This window comes from Gavia stellata, chromosome 9, assembly GCF_030936135.1.
Source record: "Gavia stellata isolate bGavSte3 chromosome 9, bGavSte3.hap2, whole genome shotgun sequence".
NCBI classification, from domain to species: domain Eukaryota; kingdom Metazoa; phylum Chordata; class Aves; order Gaviiformes; family Gaviidae; genus Gavia; species Gavia stellata.
In genome coordinates, this window is record NC_082602.1 from 38,351,031 (window position 1) to 38,372,978 (window position 21,948).

The 21,948-nt window shown below is 39.4% G+C and overlaps 1 protein-coding gene across 1 annotated transcript in view; it reads left to right on the top strand.

Moving 5' to 3' along the window:
* DOCK1 (dedicator of cytokinesis 1) overlaps positions 1 to 21,948 on the top strand; it is a 329,394-nt gene that overhangs the window by 79,405 nt on the left and 228,041 nt on the right. The window contains exons 24-26 of the mRNA XM_059821380.1: positions 8,225 to 8,295; positions 9,862 to 9,968; positions 21,707 to 21,834. Coding sequence (XP_059677363.1) covers positions 8,225 to 8,295; positions 9,862 to 9,968; positions 21,707 to 21,834 — 306 coding nt within the window. The remainder of the gene's footprint in view (positions 1 to 8,224; positions 8,296 to 9,861; positions 9,969 to 21,706; positions 21,835 to 21,948) is intronic.

Genomic DNA, 21,948 nt, shown 5'->3' on the forward strand with positions numbered 1-21,948 from the left:
GGAAATTCAGACAGTGATTTGAGCTGGCAGATGTTTTGGTCGTCTTCTTACTAACAAAAATTTTTCTTGCATGATGAATGGCGGTGGGCTGTAGTAATGGTTTGAGATTCAGAGAGATTAAACTTTGTTTTTCAAGTATCAGTTTGATTGTAAAAGTTACTTGATTGACTAAGGTGTGCAGCATTTGGTGCATATACATATTTTTAATGGTTACAAGTGTAGTGAGCTTTCCTGATTTTATTCCTATTTTCTGCTAATTGGGGCATGATAATTATTTCCTTAACCTTTTACTGTTTCAGCATGAGCTCAGCTGAAGCCTAGCACGATGTTTCAAGTTTAGATAAAAATGCAAATGTTTCCTAGTAATTTATTCTTGCATCTCTTTGAAATAAGGGCAGTTGAGCCAGCTGCATCGAATCTGAGGACGGTCTGATTTGGGCTGTGTTTGTACGAGGGAGCTGAACTATTCTCAGCAGGCTTCTCGCAGTTTGCTCTAATGTTTGCTGTATGCGTGACTTTGTGGTGCTGTTGAGGATGACTGAAAAAAGATAGGCTGGTAGCCGAGTTAGTTCTCTGTGCTTTCAGTGATCTTGATAAAGTAGGTGTGTATATATAAAATTATCCTGTAATGTGACCACAGAGAGCCGGGGCGGAAGATGATATTATTTCGCTAATGTGAATTCTCTTGGGGGCTGGCGGGGGGGTGTTAATAATCCTTGTCACTTTTAACACATGATGCATATTTCTCAGTATCCATACCATGCTTTTTCCCACTCTAATATTAAGCATTTATTGCTAAAGCCACGGAAAAGTATTTAAATGAAGACAGGGAAATACATTACAAGCTGCTGAGGTACCTAAGAAGAAAACAGAAGAGGGTGCATTAGTCTGCAGGGCTTTTCCAACAGGTTGAATACTTTATAACCGTCGTTTAAAATCAGCTGAGTAACAAAATGCAACCACGGACTGAGGTTTCTGTGTCTCTTAGAACCTGTATGGGAAAGTCTGTTGTTACACTGGCAACAAATACAATAATCCCTAGAAAAGCGCAACACCGCTTTACTTGTGATAACGCTTTGTGCCATTTGGCACTGAATTTTGTGCCAGAGGCGCTGGTTCCGTCATTTGGAACAATGACTGCTGCAGGCTGGGGCAATTCAAAAAATATTGCTTAGGCATTCCTGGAAATCGTTTCATCCAGCTGCTGACTGGGCTTAATTTGGCTGGGTTGATGAGTTTAATAGAATGGCAGCCAGGAGAATGCTTGTATAGAAGGTAGATGCTTTGTGTTGAATGGCACAAAAGATGAAAATTAACATTAAAATCATGTACACATTGAGTCAGGTAAAACAAATTTATTGCTTCATCAAACAAAAGTTCATAAGAATATACTGTATTTGGCAAAGAGATTTTATGCTTAATTTTGAGACTAGGCATGCTATTTGAAATTAATAACTTTAGAAAATGACATTTTTAAATTAGGTATTTTTGCTTTTATGTGGTACAAAGAGATGAACTTAAATCTTAGACAAAACCTGTGGTATACTATTCAGAATACATTTTGTTTAATACTTTGCAAACGTCATTTGTTCAATCTAATGACAACCTTAAGTTAGTTATTACTTAAACAGCTACTGTAAAGAAGCTTTTATTACTGTTTTTGATATTCCTTGTCAGACATAAACCCAAGAATGGGATAAAAGTTAGAATTTTCTGTTGTTGCAAGACTGCTTTGCTGTACTCTGTACTGCTTTGTTTTCATTTACCAGTGACCAGTGTTGTTATCCCAGTAGTAATTTCTGTTTTGTATTAATGAAAAGATTGCTCAGTACTCTCAACTGTGTAATAAACAAAAGTAAATTAATAAAACTCCCCTTGTTTTTATCTGTTATCCTAAATTATGTCAGAAATTACTTTAAGCTACTTAGCAAGACTACCCTATCTTAGTTTAGTGAGTTTTCATATGACAAAGAAGTGTTTGTGCAGACAGTTTGTCTTCTGTCGAGTGGTAGAAGGATGCTATGATGCAATATAGTGCCATATTTTTGGTCCTCTTTTAGTGTAGCTTCGTGTTAATACATCAGAGTGTTCAACTGTAGTAAAATAAAATTTTTGTGTTGGGGGAGTATCATTTTTCTTATTCCACGAGCCTTCAGATGTACTAACGGCTACCAGCTGTGGCAGAGTCAGGGAGATGCTTACAGACAGTGCTTGCTGAACACACAGACTACAGCACGACTGTCTGGCTTTGAGGCAGAATGTATTTAAGATTTGTCCCTAAATGTCCCCACATTTGTCTCCCAGAATATGCTCTAATTGTACTAACCTCTAATGCTTCTGTTTCTGAGCATATGCACTCCTGTGTAGACGTATTCTTCATGGCTTGCTGTTCGGTTGGATTGGCAATGTTTGAAACGATAGTCTAAGTGGCTTTTCAAAAGGTGGACTAGGTGACTTTGGGCATTGGTGACAGTGCTTACCATAACGCCGCTTTTCACGAGCGGAGCCAACTCCAGCAAACTCAATGGTTTGCAGAAACGGACTCCACTGAGAAGTATTAGTCTGTCTTTTGTCTTTTCCCAAATTAAAACTTGGGAGGGCTTGAAGTGGGCTGGGGTCAGAGGAAGGCTTACACGGTTTCCGAGAGGAAACTGTTAGGAGTGGAGAGGGATTCAGATTGCCTGGGCCCTGCTGGGAGTCCCAGAACCTAAACTGGAGGTGCTTACGTTTGCCTAATGACCTGAAAAGAGTCCCCGAAAGAGATGGGAGGACAGATACGCGCCTACCTTCACAAAGACATGAAAGACTCAGGAACTTCTCTGTAAGGCAGTTCCTCCAGGTAATTTTAGGGCTTGGGCTTTTTGGGATTCTTTTTGTTGTTCTGAAAAATAAATGAAGCTTACTCTTACTTTACGCAGTTTATATATGTAAGTATTGAAGTACTCTAACAGGTTTTTTGGGGTTTGAGATTTTTTTCCCCCCAAAAAATTGCAGAAGTTGTTCCTTTCAGAATAAAGTGTTTTCTAAATTGCTTGGCTTAGGATAAATTTTTAGTCCTAGAAACTCCTTGAACCTTTAGATCTGAGGAACGTTCTAGTTTTTCTCTTGGTAGGTCCCATTCCTTACCCGTTCTTGTCTCATTAAACCTGTCTGGAAATGAACCATCAGGCAAAAGAGCCGTGGCAGTGTGGGCACTGCAGTGGACCCTTCACTGACGTTCAGAGGGACCACCGTTAGAAATAACGCCTCCGTTGCACTTGGTCTCGTTTGTTCTGGCCTTCTTACTGTGTCTGATGGTTTTTGCTTTTATTTTTTTTCCTCCCCAACTAATCTTTTGATACAGGCCATCGCTGAGTTAGTTTTTTTAACATGAAAAACCCCTGCATTATTTAGCTGCTAGCTTTGAAGAAGTTTAGGAAGATACAGTTAGCTATTAAGTCATTATAAGCACATGAGTGAATTTATCTTAAAGGTTGCAAAGGATGACTGCTGTAGGTAGAGAGGTGGTTGTGATGATTTAAGGAATAAGTTGCAATTATTTTGTGGAACAGTAAGACCTAGGAATTTTGTCCTGTGTATTGGCTGTGCAGAGAACTGTGACCATCAATTATCACTTAATTTATTCTATTTAAGGCAAAGCTTTGACTTTTCTGGACCTTATTATGTTCACTTAGTGAGTTTTATTTCTTGGCATACTTAATTGCCTTTTTTATGGTTTAGAAGGGTATCCTTGAAGCACTGCACTCATCAACTTAGTAGTTCAATAGGTTGTATTGGCAGCTGGTTCATGTAGTAAGTGTCAGTTAATGGTTCTTTTCATATGTGTGTACTTTGGCTGTGGTATAATACCCTTTATACATAGCTATGATATTAATAAAGGGGAAATTAACACCCATTTGTGGAAGTGCGCAGCTGTGTCTGTGGTTGTGTGCGGTGGGGAGAGGGAGAAGTAAGGGATGAGACATGATGCTGAAAGGTACTTTGAGTTAGCTTGCAGGCTGACGTGAGCTTGTTGACGTCATGCCGATCCTTGACTCGCATGTGAATCACATCCCAGGAAAAAAAAAATTCCAATTATACCCTGACAGTCAATATAACGGTGAGTGTACCAGGAAGTTTAACTCGATGACAGGAAAAATATATCCATTATTCATATGATGCACTATCTCTCCTTTTTATTCTTCCTCTTTGCTAGTTTATTTGTGTGCTTTGTTATACTTAAAATGAATGATATTGTAACTTGATAAGGGTAGTAATAATTTGTCATTTGTTTTCCACAAAGAGCGAAGCCCCTTTGGGCAGTAAAATTTTTATTGCAGCCCAGCTTGACACCATGTATAATTACCGCCTAAGTATGTGAGACTGATATTTCCAGCTTTGTATGTGTATCTAATGTGATCACATGTGGCAATTATTGCAAAAACCTGTTTGATTAAAAATCAGAGAATTAAGGTTCTTCATTATTGTGTTTTCTCTAATGCTGTTTTTGAATTTTCAAGTGTCTTAGGGATCACTGCGTAACTGTGAAATTAAGATTTTGATTTAGTTTGCCATGTACTTCTTGCAGAGATGAGGAATTTGAACCTTTGTCCAGCGCTGATCAAGAGCGGAAAGTAATCTAATTAAATTTCTTTCGATGGGGAAAGAAACAAACCAGATTGCTTATTTGTTTTTTCCTGATGTTATATGAAAAGATGAGAACAGTTTTTTTTTTTATCTGCTGAGTTTAATATTCCTCACTTACGTATTCCGGTATCCTGGGAATAACCAGCATTTCAATTGTGCCACTGCTAACAAAAGATCTATTTTCAGCTGCAGGTTCTAACAGAGTAAAATCTATAGTGGGAGCTGCTCTTTTACAAGTTAATATCAATAAAAAGGTATTTAATAGACCTTTGGATTACACAGATACAGATTTAATCATGTGGCTATTGACCCTACTTGTCTGATCGTACTGTCTGTCATATAATTCAGTCAGCTGAGATTGGAAATTGGGAAATATGCTTCCACAATTTTCTTTAAATTTTAAGATATTAAACTTTAATTGGTTTGTCCATAAAGTAGAACCTAAATGGCTGATAATTGTTACAACTACAAGCTTTAAATTTATGTGGTAAATAGTTTTACCTGATAGTACTTCATTTAAGCCATTGAAGTGTTCATCTGAATGATTGTGCCAGCACAGCGTGAAATTTTAATTCAAGATATGAAATGCGAGCTCTTTTTTAGTATGTGTTACTAAACATTTATTGCTACATGCATTTGAATGATAAGCAAATAAAAACACAGCGATGGCTGTGGTTTATAACTGGTCATTAGAGTCCTCATCCATCAAAACACATAAGCGTGTACATAATGGGACTATTTGCATAATTACAGTTATGAGCTTGATTTCTGAGCATGTAAGTAGTCCTTTAAGCATACGTGGAAATGTTGGATGATCAAGCTTGACAGTTTAAATGGACTATGAATAAAAACTGGAACACTCGGAGATTTGCGTCTAACCTATTGACATGTTTGTTTTTTGCTCTTTTAAAAGCGGTCAGCAAGCCTTGGCAAACTTCCCACGCTGGTTACTTCGTTATTTGACAGGTTTCTTTTCTCTCCTGAAGAGCTCATTCTGTAGAAGCAGAGACTGTTAGTGGCTTTTGAATTCAAAAGTCTTTTTTTCCTGCCCCCCACTTTTCCACTGTTTCTGTGGATGCGTCAGCAGGTGAAAAAATTCACAACTTTTTTTTTTGATGACTAGCAAACACCAAATAGCATCAGTTCTGTGGAAATACACCTTTTTCTTTTATTTGAGCAAATGTTGGTGGGAAATGTTGGGTATTTACTCAACCCTAGTTGATAGACTGAATTTGAGAACAGAATTGAATGTGCTGTAACAGTCTCACCTTATAAATTTTGTTCACTGTGTTGGCAATATTTCTGTAATAATGAGCATTCAGTGAAAAAGAAATTTGTGTATTCACCTTGCAGAAGACTGTACGAGCTGATTTGAAGATAAGTGTGGTGCGCACTTAAGTTCTAATAATATAGTATTTTAACTAGAGATTTGTTCAGCTACTGTAGCCCGGTGTTTTCCTCCAGGGCGGGTGACGTTTCCAGGGCCATATTCAGTCCTTGCTTGCAGCCGCTTGTGTACATGCTGGAATAGCAAAGTTTATAAAATTCCTAAAGAATCCAAGAGTGCTTTATAATCGACACAGAAGAATGGCCTGAATTTATGCTTTTGGGTATGGTTTTGGACATGGATATATGCCTCCTTTAACCATCTAACCAAAATCACTTTAAGCTGCATTTTTATTGATAAATACGTAAATTAATAGCTGCTTCATACATTATTCAAGAAAAGGCATATTTTGTGTTGCTGATACCTCTGCTAAGCTTATCTAGATATGCAAATGATTTAATTAAAATAATTATACTGTATAATATACCTGAACTTTGCTCTAAAATAGTATGTATTAATCATTAATGGCACTTGTATTTTTAGCTGCAAAGACTAAGTATTTGATTGATAGTTGATTCTGCACTTCCCCCCCTCCTTTTTTTTTTTTTTTTTTGCTTACCAACTTGGACCAAGACGTCCCTTGTGACTGTAGTCAAACAATTGACCTCGTGCATTCAAGAATGGTGGAATTTGATGTAAAATTACTAGGGTTGTGGCAGAAAAGTGTAGTTGTTTAAAACAGACAAGTGGTTTTGTATGTACCTAGGAGGCAAAACTCCTCGAGACTGCTTCCCTGTGGCTCTTCCTACTATTCACAACTACTGCTAAAGAGAATTTTTCTGTCTCTTGAATTCCTCTGACCCTGGAGTTGTGTAGTACGGTCACTTTTCACGTCCTGGACTTCAGACTAGAAAAGAGTTGATTAAAAAAGAAAAGTGTAAGGGCTCGTCTTCCTTCTAATTCAAAAGGGTAGGGAGCACGTGGTGCTCTCGTTGATGGAAACTGCAAATGCTAAGCATTAAACCCGCAAACAGAAATGCCTTGTATGGCGAGTGAATCGGTGTCCCTTTTGAGGCGAAAATACTCTGTAATCAAACCGTTTGATATTACCAATAAAACACAAAGGTAAGTGAAATAAATCTGGCTGTTGTGGGTTATATTTGAATTACTGTGGTTTTTCCCTAGTCGGGTGCTTAGTGGACGCAAGAACTTGAGGAAACTCAGTAAAAGTAGCGCATGGGTATGAGCTAATAAGGTTAAGATTAAAACCAAAGACTTTTGCCTTAGGGTTTCTTAGGTAGAACATTTTCTCATCCGCTATTTGAAATAGGACCTTTAAATCCGTTTGCAAATGAAGAAAAAACCCCAGCTTTATCTGATTGAAGTTACTGTTTGTGTAGACTAAGTGATTTTTTTTTTTATCTGTGGTGTTACTAGAGGTCCACTTACTATTGTCTAACCCAAAGTGTATTCTGGCGTGATTGCATTAAATTGCTGGGCAGTAATTGTTAATTGCTGGATTTTTGCTCTTGATGCCTGTACGAGAATGTTTGCTCTAGAAATAAATAACTACTAATTGTTACTAAGAAATGGAATGACAAAATTAGTTAAAATTACTACGAATAGTTAAAATATTAAACAGCTGTTTCTATCTTCTGAATCCTTTCATTATGTACTGTGAAATGGAGTGATAACTGCAAGTTCAAGGGGAAGTAGAAAGAGCTGCAGTTGCGTTTTTGGCTACCAAGAATCTACTGCAGGGAGCAATGCCAGTTGTGCATTTTTCTTTCATTTTTAAGTAGTGGAGGGAAAATGAAACCCACAAAACTACAGCATGGCTGATGGGGAGGATGAGGAGAAGGTGCTTCTCCAGCTCTACAGAAAAGTGGGGGAAGAAGTGATTAGAGGAAGAAAACTTAGTTACATGTTGTGTACCAATACAGCAAAAGGTTTCTGCAACATGTTGGAAGGAGCTTGTAGGTCTCTAATTTTGGTGTGAGTTGTCAGTTTTCCCAGCTGACTAATCTTTCATGCCTCTTTCTTCTTTTAAATCTGTTAAATCGAAAAGTTTCATTGTCATTGAGTTTCAGTTCGGGTAACTTACCCCGAAAGAATATGCTAAGAGCAAGCCGGAGGGACTCAGCTGAAGCCCCAGAGAATAGTGAAGCCAAAGCAACCTACTTCTGTGCGCTTCTCTTCTTGCCGTCTTTGCATCACCTTTAAAGACATAGGAATTTCGGTCTTGTTTATTTGTTGTTTTTATTTTTTTAGGGGGCAGCACTTAAATACTTGCCAGCTATTGTCAATGATGTGAAATTAGTATTTGATCCAAAAGAACTTAGGTGAGTAGAGTTAATGAAACGTGTAGTGTGAATTTTATGTATATGTAAAATAAAGAGCTAGAGAGATATATATATACATGCACATATATAAAAGTACATACAGAAGCAATGAAATATGATCATCTGAGATGTTTTATCACTGTGGTTTTATTACCTTTTTTTTTTCCTTGCAGATATTTTTAGGGCTACAGAAATAGCCTCTTTTTAAAAGTAACATGTATGGCATCAAGGTTTGACAAATGTCTGGACAAACTTTGCAGTCTTGTTGAGTACAATCGTGTACTGACATAGTGAGAATTATCAATGAGGCAACTGACATCAAAACTCTTAAGCTGCGTAGTTGATGCTTCACTCTTTCAAGTATTAATTTCATGTAAATAAGAACTGTGTTCAGTGAACTCTTGTTGCTGGATCGACAGTAGCTCATAAACACAGGAATGTTGTTAGTAAATAGAAGGGGTAATAGCAAGATGTTTTGGAACAAAAAAAACCAAGAGAGAAACCAAATCGAAATTAGTTTTTCAGGAGAACTTTTAACTTAAAGAGAAAAAAATCAGTTTCTCTTTCACAGTGCTATTACAAGGCGTTTAAGTTGAATAAACCACTTTTTTATCTAATTTGATTGCACAAACCCTTCTATATATCGTCTGTTTTCATTTCTGTATTCTGGTGTGTCAAAATGAGGAAAAGAAAGATAAAGCAGAAATAGAAGAGATAAGTACAATCTCAGTCTAACATTTCAGTGGCCTGAGGAACATGGCATTTAGCTTCTGCTTGCCTGTGCTGTAAACTTTTTCACATGTGCACTTCTGCTTCCTATGGGCCTAGGGCGTACATCTCTGTAGGGTTTCTGGATTAAATCTTAATTTTGATATGTGATAGCAAAAGCACTAGGAAAGTACACCAAATGAAAAATAACAGGATTTGGCCTGCTTTACCCCAAACACTTCAGTTTTTCTGTCACTTAGGGTATTTAAATTGAGACTGAATAATACTTAGAAGTGAAGGTTTAATAGGAAAAACAAAAACCCCCCAAGATTTTAGGAAGCGATGCAAAATTATTGACAAGTCTTTTAAAAATCTGTATTATGTGGGAGCTGAGCTGATGAGTGTGATGGTACCTTATCCTAAAATGTGTGTGTTTCTGTGGGGTTTTCTTGGTTTTGTTTTGTTGGGGAAAGCTTGTAACATGAATTACCACTTTTTTTATTTTTGGCTTATATGCTCGTGTATTATTCCACTAACGGTATGTGATGATTGAAGTAAAGAGACAGCAGCACAGACAACTGAAATTTGAAATCTGAAACTTTAAATGAAACACGGAAAAAGAGTGTAAAACTGAGATAAAAGGGAGAGGGCAAAAGAAAAGACACAGAAAACTGAACAGACTTATTAAAGACAATTCACATTTCTCTGAAATTCCTGTCTAACTCTTCTATCTCTGAGAAAAAACAGAGTTTGTTTGTCCAAAAGTATGCAGTTGTTTGTCTTGTTCTGTGTTACTGGATGTTTTTTGCCTATTTTGGAGAGAGATTAACATATTTTTACTTATCCCTTTGTATGTAGCAAACTCTTTACTGAATTCATCCTAAACGTTCCCGTGAGCCGGCTCACGATCCAGAAGCTGTACTGCTTGATAGAAATAGTTCACAGTGACCTCTTCACGCAGCACGGTAAGCAGGACCTTTGCAACCGTTAAATTGTCGCATTATTCATTGTCTCCAGACCTCTGCTAGTGCAAGGTTTGTCCTTGCTGCCGAGCGCGGTGGAGGTTGTAACCAATTAAGGTTGTTCCATTAGAAGGACAAGAAGATCTAAGATAAGTGAGGAAATGCTAATTGACACTTGCTGCAGGTTATAGATCATAAAGAAGTGAAAGCAAAAACTTGTAATTTTTAATTTAAAAGGGCACTAAGCTTCCAGCGTTACTGACATGTGTTATAACTTTAACTGTGATATATTTTATCAAAAACTATTAATTCAACTTTTGTGCTCGGTGAAGTTCTATGGAGAAAATTGAAGTTTTGGATGCCCTTTCTTTCCAAAGCGTCATTCTCTCCCTTTAAGCTCTCCCCTAGCTGAAGTAAAACAACATACAAACCTTTCAGAGTGTGCTGTTCATCCATGCTTTCTTATTTTCTCCTTTTACATTAATGGGCCAGTGAAAGGTAAGTTCAAGCACTTGTCTTACAAATTTCTTCATTTGAGGTGAAACACTTTATTCTTTTTCTAGATGACTGCAGGTTAAACTAACCTGAACTAAGTGTTTATGTGCTGTCAGAAGAATTTAATGAGGGAGCAAATAGGGAATGGTTCAATGATAAAGGAAATTTGAAAGGATTCTTCTGTCAGATAAAAATGCTGGGACCACATGATGCAAAGTGCTGATGAAATAAACTTTTCTGGTTCCAATTTAAGAAACGTTCTTGGTGGATTGGCTTTCTACTGGCAGGTCTTATACCAGATCAGGTAATGTCTAACCACAGCTCTGTAACTTCTGCTGGATCTAGTAATTTTTATTTTCTTCCAGTTAGCGAACAAGTATAAAGCCGAGACAATCTGTGCTGCAATCTGTTACGCTCCTTAATTTCACAAAACTGTGTGCCTTTGTGCCCGGTGCAGTTCAGCGGCACTGCTAGAGGGTGGGCTATTGCATGGATCTGGTACTGACGGCTGTGGAATTAAGTACTGTTGCTCTTCCCACTTCTTTCCGCCTGAAGTTTTCTTTATAATTTTGCACAAGTAGCAATGAAGAATGATGTTCCAAGAATGAGCTTTACATATTGGTGGCACTTTTGATTTAGACTGAATTTGCGGTAAGGTTATTCTCCAAGTGTATGATTTGTAACAAGTACCTGTAAAATTTTTGGGTCTACATGATACATGTTAGATGCAAGTTTAAACCTTAAACTTTGGTAAAAAAACCCCAAGTCTAATGAGAATTAAGACTGGAAGATAGAGATCCTAGAGACACTGAACCTTTCAAGAAGGAGATAGAGCTTTTCCATAAGGAAGCCTTCAGTACGGTTACAGTCCCACTTGAGCAACAAGGTGTAACACAGGTTGTAAATTTACTTCCTACAGTTACGGATGGTGTTGAAGTAAGAATGAATCTCTGCAAAACAGAGTCTACCAGCCATGTCACCACGTCCTGCACCAGCAAGTCCAAATGCAGTTCAGCTTGAGCTTTGCTTTTGAGATCTTCTTTTGAAATTATTCAGCCCTTATGAGCCACATCAAATGATTTTATTCTGAATTGGCAGCGTTTGCAAGAATAAGAAGGAGGAATGCAGATGGAGTTGCTGGTCTTGGGATTGGGTAAAATGGTACTAGTCTCTGTGAGACCATTTTAATGTTTGCTCCTTCAGATACTGCTCTCATCAGTGTTACTCATTTCCATCGTTCGTTCTCAGCGTGCTGTCTATGTAGTAATTTTTCCTTCTCCTGGCTGCTTTTAAGTTGCAGTCTTTGAGGCAGAAGCCAGTGATATAAGGCATTACACTTGATGGTCTTGGATAGGAGGAAATAGAGATAACTCAGATAAAACAAGAAATTATGACTATAAAAAGGAAAAGCACTCGTAGGGAAGGCTATAGGGGCACGTAGTATATTTGCTATATTAATCTTTGACTTCTTTTATTCAATCAGTTTCATTTTCAGAGGTGGAAGGAGAAATTGTGCGTGGCTGGTTTGTTTTTTAAACCTAACTCTCCAACTCAGCCGTTTGGGTTGCAGCGAATGGTATAGTCCAACATTATTGAGCTCCTGAGAAATTTAAATGAATCTGTTTTAATAGCAGGGTCATTAATCTGAACTCAGTCCAGTTTTGTTGACAGGACGGTGCTACTTAATGGCTTTTGGATCTCACCAAGAGGCTCCTAACCAGGGTTTTTCACATCACCGGCTGTTAAGAATGTCTTAAATTGAACATGCTTCGGTTGAGTTGCAGCGGAGATTCGAGGCACGTATGCTGCTAGTGCTGCCCAGCTTGGCGTGTGTGGTTCAGTCCGACTGCACGGGACACTCGTTTCACCCGGCTGCAGCGGTGCTGTGGACGGGGGGATGGAGCCTGGCACTGAGGAGGACTCGCAGAGTTTGGTGCAGCAGTGATGTGGCTGTGCCGCTTGCCGCGGGCTCTTTTAGTGTACACACCTCTGTGCTGCCCTCCTTCTGTATGGTTAGGTGTGACCTCATATATGTATGGGGTTTTTTTTGTGTGTGTCAATAAACAAAGCATTATCTTAAAAGCTTCTCTTGCCGCTGGTAATTCTCTATAAAGCTTGTGTCTGGAGAAGCAGTTGTGCTGGGAACCTTTCATAAACTCTAAAATTCACTTGAAAATAAATTAACCCCCTAGCCACAGCCTTTGGTAAATTTAGATATTTTTTTTTTCCCCTTGCTCTGTGGGTTTGAGTTCTTCTTACTAAAATGTAGTTCGACTGCCTCTCCTCCACCTCATTGATTCAATAATTTTTAACTGATAAGCAATACTTTCATGTAAGTATTCAACTAATCCTGCATCATATTGCAGAAATGAGATTTTTCTTTTCTAAAAGCAATATGCAGTACAGGATTGATGGAAAGCTGTAAAAGGTACAGAAAATCAAACAGCATTTCATCAGCATATTTCTGTTGGAGAAAAATGCTCTAATTCTGTGCTTTGAGAGGTCAAGGAAGATTTATTTGTGTCTCCAGAGGATTTAAATTTCAAAATACATCTATTTGTGAAGCTTGAAGGATTTTGGGGTGAGAAGGGTGGGTGTGTGAAGTAATCTGCTGAAGCATTGTGCTTGAAGAACGATGTTGAGTGATGGATGGTTCAGTGGTCTTTACGAAATCTGAAGAGTTTGGGACCTTGGATGAGGATGTACTATGGTGTGGTCGTTTGTATGCCTTTAAAAAAGGATGTAAAATACAGTTTTAAAATTTGTTCCCTTCTTTTCTGGTTATGTCATGTGCCATTTATATGTTACCTTCTGCAATTCAAGGTAGCTTTTGCTTCTTTGGAGAACTTGTACTTATTTTTAGTAAGCTTTCTTCAGCCCTGGCAGGAAAACCCCATACATTCCTTAGGTTTTGGAGCTTTTGTCCTAACAGTGGCTCATAATTGAGCCCTAGTACCAAAGGGAAAAAGAAAAATCAGTATGTAGCTAGTCAGTCAAAGCAATGCTAAGTAGAGAGTGTGTGTGTGTGTGTGTGTGTTTGTATATATGTATTTGCTAGGAGAATAATAGCTAGGTGACTTCAAGGAGCATATTTTTCCAAGCTTGTGGTTATATTCAGAGGCCGACAAGTAGAACTCATCTCTCTGTATAGACTAAATCTGTATCAGATCTTCATGCTTCTGGTTTCTGTCCTTGAAACCACAAATATTCAAATATCACTAAGAAGAAAAGATTTTCCCCTTGATTCCCTGCTAACAAAGACAGCCGGTTCTGCCCATTTGCAGGGGTTATACTCATGGAGTTCAAGGCCTGTTTTGCACATCTTAGATGATCTGCCTTTTTATTCCCTCCACGTTTGTATCAAAAATCTGTTATGGCTTTGGCAAAATAAATGAATTTGCTTCTGGAAAAGCATAAGGTTGCATCTTGTTTTCCTCGAGCATGGAAGAAAATCCCTAACGTGACGATGCTCAATTGCTCGTTTTCTTTTCACGTGGTAGACCTGCGTTATACATCGTTTTAGTCTTTGTTCCCTTTCTTATGTGAGGAGACGTTTCCTGGAAGGTCATTGAAAAGATCATTGGGTCATGGCTGCTGCAGAAGTTCTTCACAGTGCTTAGCACAGCTATTTCCAAGGGCTAAATCGCAGCGATGATCTAAGAGTGTGCCCTTTAGGAGTCTTTTCAAGAGCTAAGCTGCCGTGTTTTCCTGTGCTCTCTATGGATGATTCACCTCATTTTTGTTTGTATATATTGCCCAGGTAGTGATATCAGCAGGGTGAAGGACAGTTGTGAACAGGGAGATTGGCAGCCTGTGCTTTGGAGGACTTCATCTGACTCTGTCCCACTCCCTGATTTTTGTAGAGAAGAAAATTATTGGGCAGAAGTCCTTTGCGTAGGGGCTGGAGGCTTCTGTAGGGTCTTCGAACACCCCAGTGTTCATCTCTGCTAACTGGGATGCAGCTTTTTGCATGCAGCAGAGCGTTTGAAGTTGTCAGTGATGAACATCCTGATTCAGCAAGTTACTTGATTTTGAGACTTGAATAGAGCCTTAAATGTACTAGTTTAGACGAATATGTGTACATCTTGCTCAGTGAGGGTGTGAGCATATCAGTGTGTTCTTACATATGCCATACATACATAATATTTTATGTATGTATCTTTAAACATAAGATAAATATGAATATATAATAATTATCTAAAAATAACTATATATGACCAATAGAGGCAAATGCATGTATAAATAAGTAATGCTTATTACCCCTACCACAATAATTTACATAGATCTGTTATTGTGCACACAGAATTTTTTTTGTCTGTGTAAAGCAGCAAAGTTTTGGTTGACAGACCCTGCATCTCTTCTTCCTTTCACATCCCTCTCCCCTCCAAAAAACCCCACCTCAAACTCCAAAACTAAGGCAGCATTTCTTTAGATTAGCACCTGAAACAATTCTGTGTTGTAAAAGTCTTCTGTAAAAGTATGTCCAACTATGAGTATGAATTTACAAATTAGTGTGGAACAGTTGGGTTTTTTAACCTAATGCATGTTTTCAGTTCTAAATATGTATGTACTTATGGTTGGTAGTTAAATGAAGTGCCATCCTTGCAAACTTCAAAATTTTGGGTTTATGTAAATAGTGATTTATCTGATTTGTTTTGTCCCATAGAGTTGTTTGTATTCTCTGTTGCTTTGTTTTACAGATGACTTCCAGCTAATTACCAAGTGAGCTGCGTAGCTGCTGTATTCTTAAAAAGTTAGGAAATCTAGTGATTTCTCCATTAGGAAGTTGTTAGTCTATTAAATATTAGTAGACAGCATATAGCATTTGTAAGAGTTCTTATTGTTTAATTAGGACTAAAATTACAATCTTTGTCCCCATGCTGTGTAGCAGAAGCGAGGTTACCAAGCATAGGTTTTATGGTTTTGGCCAAATTAACTAAATGAACCATAAAATAAAGAAATGCATTTGTCAGCGTCCCTCCAAATGAAATGTTTTTAAATTGACAAGAATTTATTGCGTGTATTTAGCTTCACCATAGTTCCTGTGTCAGTGTTTCATTTGAAGTCTTTGCTTGGATGCTCATCAGTTGATAATGCCTCCTGAGCATCCTTTTATAAAGATTAATATTTTATTCTCGCTGCACATTCCTGTGACATTAATCATTGTGGGTTGGACTTGTGCAGTAGAGAACAGATGTCTAATTATTGTTGTCTGTAATCATTGTGCATCATACTCATGAGCTATCTTCAGAGCTGGCTTTTGAGCAGGAGACTAGTCTTATAGACTATAGATTTATCAAGGTTGCCCATTAATCAGGGCTGGGAGGTGTTTGTGACAGGCAGGTTGATGAAGGTTAAACTTTCCTCTTCTGTACTTTTAAGTAGTCAAGATACAGTTGATCAACCCAGTGTTTTTCAAAATAGTTTTTAGCAAAGGGTGCACTTAAAATCTTGTCTCCTCGTAGAGCATACTACCATAATACTAGATTTGTTAAAATATATATAGAGGTATTTGTGTGTGTGTGTTGGTGGGTTCCATCTTTGCGATTTGTTGCCTTCTAGCTCTTGTCTTTTAATAGAGGTATCTGGAAAACCTTAAAACGATGGAATCGTTTCAATAGCTGTTTCTGCTTCAGTTCAGAGGGAAGCTGGCTTCTCTTGTGCCATTAGAAACCAACGGGACAAAGAGATCGGTCTACCAGGTGGGGTCTACTGGAAGCGACTTTGAGGCGAAGGAGCCGTGGTGCCGGAGGCAGCACCCGAGCCTGCTCCAGCGGCACAGGGCACCCCTGCGTCGCCTTAACAAGAGCCGAGGCAGCAGGGCTAGGGAAGTTCTTCTGAGACCCTGCAAGTAGGCCTTTAAAAATGGCCAGAGAAAGGAAAAGTATGTAAAAATCATCCCGTATGCACATATGATTTTGTGACCTGCCAGATGCTGAGTATCACGAAGTAGCCTTTTGATTTTAGGCATAGCTTTCGTCTTTCCCATTGGCAATATTTATTCCTTTTTTCCTACTTCAAAGTAAGCTCTATATCGGTATTTCTTCCTTAGCATAAAAATTCCATGGGTAATAAGAGAGCCAAGTAATCTTTAGAAAGATTCCACAGTGCTGGTGCTTGCACGGTTCTCCGGGGTGCAGGTGTTTGGTTGTTTTTTTGGTGGTGGTGGTTTGTGGGTGGGTTTTGTTGTTTCTGAAAATGTGGGAAGGATCTGGATCTTTTTATCAAGTACCCGGGACACCTTGACACTCTGTTTTATCCTCCCACATTTATAACCTCCAACAGCTACAAACCAAACAGCACGTGTTCGCAAGTTGTTGTTGAGGAAGGCAGAGAGCCTGTAAGGTGGTAACTGAGGAGCGTTGTCAAGTCTACCCAAGGGAACTTAGTCTTTTGTATAGGTTGTGTAATTCCAGATGAAGTAGTATGACAAATCAATTAGTTTTTCCTTTCTCAGAAATGCAACTTGAATACCTTCCCTATCGATTAGAGCGTACTCTAGACAATCTAACTCAAAGGTGACATAGCTGCAGTTTTTGCCTTCTGCACGCTTGCAGATATTAAATTGATCTTTGGCCGTTCTCTACTAGTGGGGCTTAACGGGGACGTGAAACATTTTCAAACCTCTAATTAGGGGCCTTTGTAAGTTATTAAAGATTGATTCACCTCGCAGGCTTTACAAAGACACGTTCATATGTCTTTGCTGGAGTGCTTAGCAACTGGGTGTCAGGGTTCTTTCTCTCCCTTGCAGTTGGTGAAAGGAGCGTGCTACACCACTACTTTGTGGGTTTTTTCTTAATCTTCTCTTTTCTTTCCAAGTTAGTCAAAACCTCAGGTAATGAGATACACTGAGGTTTCACAAATGTGGAGGCACAAGGCTGCAATCGCAAAGCATCTCTGGGGCAAACAGACTGAGCTGAACTGGGCCATTCACTGGGTTGAAATTTGTATGGAAAATTAGTAATTAATTTTGACCTGTATCCATCTGGTGTTTCCTGTCACGTAAGAACAGTCTGAGTACTTGAGCAAGGAAGGGAACATTTTTTGGGATAGGAGTGAGTGGTCAAGGGCCGGAGCAGTTCAGAGGCAGATGTTTGAAGCGAATGTAAAATGGTGATTATATGAAATACATGGTGAGTCAGTACCAGGAAAACCTTCTTTATATGGTGGCTGGATCTTCGCTCAGCATTTTTTTTTTTTTCCTATGCAGGGGGTGCTGTGGTTTTTGTTTTTTTTTTAATTAGCTAAGATTATGCATTTGAAATATGTGACAGCAACCTATTACTTTAATGCACATGTATCATTGTCTGCCATATTAGGGCAGTTTGGAGACTTCATTTTTGTATAAATAGCTTTAATCATTTAATGAGCATCCTGGTAAATAAGCTCTTTCAGTGAGGCCAATTCTGTTTAGCCATTTTTTTTGCAGAGATCACCACCTCCTTTCACTTTTAGCATCTGTCTAGATTTAGGATAATATAGTTGTAAACAAATAATGGGAACTTATGATGAAGTTGTTTCTGTTATTAGATTTGGATCTTTTGTAATCCAATTCTCTGCTGCCTAATGGGAAAGAATATGAGGGGATATGATGAAGTCGTGACTAGGTGTATTTCCCCATGTAAATACATTTCAGGGTCTAATGTCTGTTTCTTGAGGCAAAAATTTCCACAAACACACCATGATTTTTCTCCTTTTTGAGCAATAAACTGGAGGTTAAATGACCAAGAAGCAATTAAATAGAAAAACTCTGCATTGAAGAAACTAACTCTTCCAAGTACTTTCTTTGAATGAGAGCCCACTTGTGCGTTCCTAGTGAACATGTACTTATGTGAGTCACTTGAGACTGAAGAATGTTTCTCTTTGAACTACTAGAAGCTGGATGTGCTTATACGCTGTTATTTCTCATCCTCCATGTGTGAGCTTACAAGGCAGAATGAGGATGCTGCTGTTTCGGTTCCTCTCTAGCATCTTGTTGAGATGGAGTGTTCTCTATTTTGCATTAGAGCATGTTTTTTCTTGATTACTTTTTACGTCGGTGACTTCTGTTTTTCCCCATTGTGCAGTTTGTGAGAGCAGGGTTCCAGCCTTTGTGCTGTGTATCTTGCTGTAGGGACGGGTTTGTGGGGGTGCTCCTCCTGTAACTCTTCCCTGCTCTGTAGAGACAGAAGGCTGTGGTCACCGATGACCTGGGAGTCCTGAAGCAGCTGCAGAGAATCGTTCAAGTTAGTCATTGCAGTTGGACCTTACGGTACTGGCTGAAGGCTTCTGGCAGACTTCGGGCAGAAACTGTTTCCCTACAAAGTCCATCTTTGTCTCATCCATCCTGTTTCCTTCTCTTTCTTTAGTGGCAAAAGCAAGTCCTCTTGAGCCCATACCTTATCACTGAGACTCATCAAGTGAGAGTAATTTTCACCTTGGCACTGAGTTTGTAACGCCTGTAGCAATTTTTCCACTGCAAGCCAAAACACAATACCATAAGCATGTATTGATTTCTTCTCTTTGGCAACCCTTTGCCTCCTAGCTGTCAGCTTTTCCTGGTACCTGCAGTGCGTATTTTAGCGCTGGTGATACTGCCTTGTCCATCCCATGCTTGTAACTGGCAGACCGTCAGCTGAGCCTCACTTTTCACTGTGGCGGAGTTTGAAGTTGGCACCTGCGTGGGGCCCGTGCAGTGCGGTCGGGTACTCTGTTGCAATAGTACCTTTACAACACTGACACCTTGGCACCCGGGATGTGGCATCTCCTAAACACTGACGGGAATCGCTAGGAATGGTCAAGGGTGGAAGTGCACATTCTGTCTCTGGACCCCTCTTCAGCAAAAGACAAAGCCAGTAAAGGTACTTAATTCTGGTGAGTCAAAGCCAGGGTCACGGTCATCTGGTGATGCAGATCTTCATCATCCTTTGACCTGCTGGTATTTGCTGTAGCTTCTCAGCACTGACTTGCTCATGCTGTAACTCCTGCCTATCCTGACTGCTTCGGGATGCCAGTTACATCCGCTGCAAAAGGACAGAGACCAAATGTGTATCAATAAAGGGAGTGTTTGGTCGCAGAAGGAGCTTCTGCTGTGGAGTAGCACTCTCCTGCTGCAAGAGGAGGCTTCCTCGTGTTGAGAGTGTTACTTTGAGCTATTGATCTCTTGGCTTCTCAGGGAAGCATTAGGTATAACCCTAAATAAGTGCTTTCACATTGCAATAGGTGGTCATCCCTCTTAATTGAAATTAATTGCCAGTTTTCATTTTTGAGTCTTGTGCCTCCTGTTGTGGTCTGTTATGTTACTCGCGTTCTTGATTTCGGGCTGGTGATGCTTACTGGTCTAGAACTATTTAAAATCCTCTTAAATAAAGACTTAATTGAGTGCTCATGAGCATTTCTGAATGTTCCCGGGACTTAAGCTTTTGTGTGAAAATAATCTCTAAGCAATGATATAGTCATTAAGGACTGCTGTGAAGCTGCCTCTTGTGAGTCATCCATATGCCATCAAGTCCAAGCAATTTGGGTAATATCACTAAAAAAAAAAAAGTCAGTGTGTTGTATCTTTTGTGTGGCTGTCAAGAGCTTCATCCATATTTTCCCAGGTACTGTATAATTAGATATGTCACGGGCCAACAGCCAGCGTAGCATTTGACCAAGTGAATTTTTCAGTCGTGTTTTCAGACATCATCTGCCAGGTTGGTTTTATAGTACAAGGGCAACTTTTTGGAGTGACCCATGTCAGGAAAATAAAAATTTCTTAACAGTAACTGTTATTTTCAGGGTACTTGGTTCACCTGTATATACAGCATAGCTGTGCTGCTTTCTGTCTATCTTGTGCATGTGACTTCTCTGAGAAGAAGCTGCCTGTCAGCTTGGCAATCCAGCCCTTTTAGCATAGAGGCGTAGTACTCCTTCCTTTGGGCAGAGCAGAGCTCACGCCTTCTTCCATATGTACATGAGAGAGTTGGGCAGATCGGGAGGGAAAGGGACTTGGGAGCTGGTGTTTAGTAGGGTAAAATAGCTGGAAAAGTCCCATGTTTTTCTTCTGTTCCTGTTCTACAATATGATTTAGAGGAGGTGGAAAAATACCAAAATGCTCTTAATTCCTCCTTGTCCCTTCCTGCTCTCCTTTCCATTGCCCCCCAAATACGTTTTAGTATTACGTTGATGGTATATACACTGTGTAATTTACTCAGAAAGAAATATTGGTGATTAAGTCAGGCTCTGATGAATGAGAACAACCAGTTCCCCTCCTTTTGGGCATGGATTTATTTGAGGGCTGGGAATGGGTGAGGCTGAAGGGTTTTAATGTCACTCTTCCCTGCTTCTGCGGATATAAAGTGTGCATGCTTCTAGTCTCATGCTGTGGTTGGTTGCAGCTGATGCCACCATGCAGAAGGCAGCTGTCTCTGGCTGTGCCATCTCTCCTAAAGGAAAAAGAGCATGGTCCAGGGTTAGGAGTGGACCCTGGGTCCCTGTGCTCCCTCTGTCCAAGACAATTAGCAGGTCATCCATTCATTAGAATCATTAGGTCAGTGCCCCAGTGTTACCTGCTGGTAGGTTTAGGAGTATCAATCTTTGTCTTATTCCCATACACTCTTGACTTGAGCCAAGACGTTGAGCTCAATTGTTTAGCTCCGTGTCCATTTTCCTCATCTTCCCTGTCTCTCTCTGCAATTCCTCTACTTGCCTTGCAAAGGACTTGCAGAAACTATGTCTAAATACCAACATCGGGTATTTCAGCAGCAGTTTTTGAGCTATAAAAGACCGTATCATGCAGCTGAACGCTAATCTGAATAGTGTCATACACCTCGGTGAATCGTATTTGTACATTTAGGCTATGCTGCATTGGTGAGCAGCGCAGGTAAGGTAAAGGAAGTCTGATATACCTTGCCAACACTCAACCAGTCGCGCATGCGTGAAGCTAAGCTCGTATGTAATGCTGTGTGATGGCACTGGATGGGCCCAGTTAATCAATGTTTTTAAGCAGAGGCAGTTAACATCAGTGAGGCCGCTCAAGTACTTTGCTTGGGGAGGGTGGATAGTGCTTGTCTGAGGGTTCTTAACCTAGTGACTTCATTTTCACTTGCTCATAAGTTTTTCAGGTTTTTATGTTTTGGGTTGAAAAGCAGGTGACTGGAAATCTGGAAGTTATCTTCTTTTTCCTAAGTTTTTCATCTTATGTAAGCACTGAAGCTGATTGGCTATTTAGGCAGTGCTGTGAAGTTATTTTAAGCTGTGCATGTAACCTTACGTTTTCTGTGCAGACTGCAGGGAAATCTTGCTGCCAACAATGACAGATCAGCTGAAGTATCACTTGGAAAGACAAGAAGATTTGGAGGCTTGCTGCCAGTTGCTGAGTAACATCCTGGAGGTGCTTTACAAGAAAGATGTGGTTAGTATCTTACGGTTCTGTGATGATTAGCACTTAAATAGATCTTAGTACAATGAATTAAGCAGGTAACTCCTGATGGCTTAGATGTGCTTTTCTTTTTCCCCTAACCAGTCT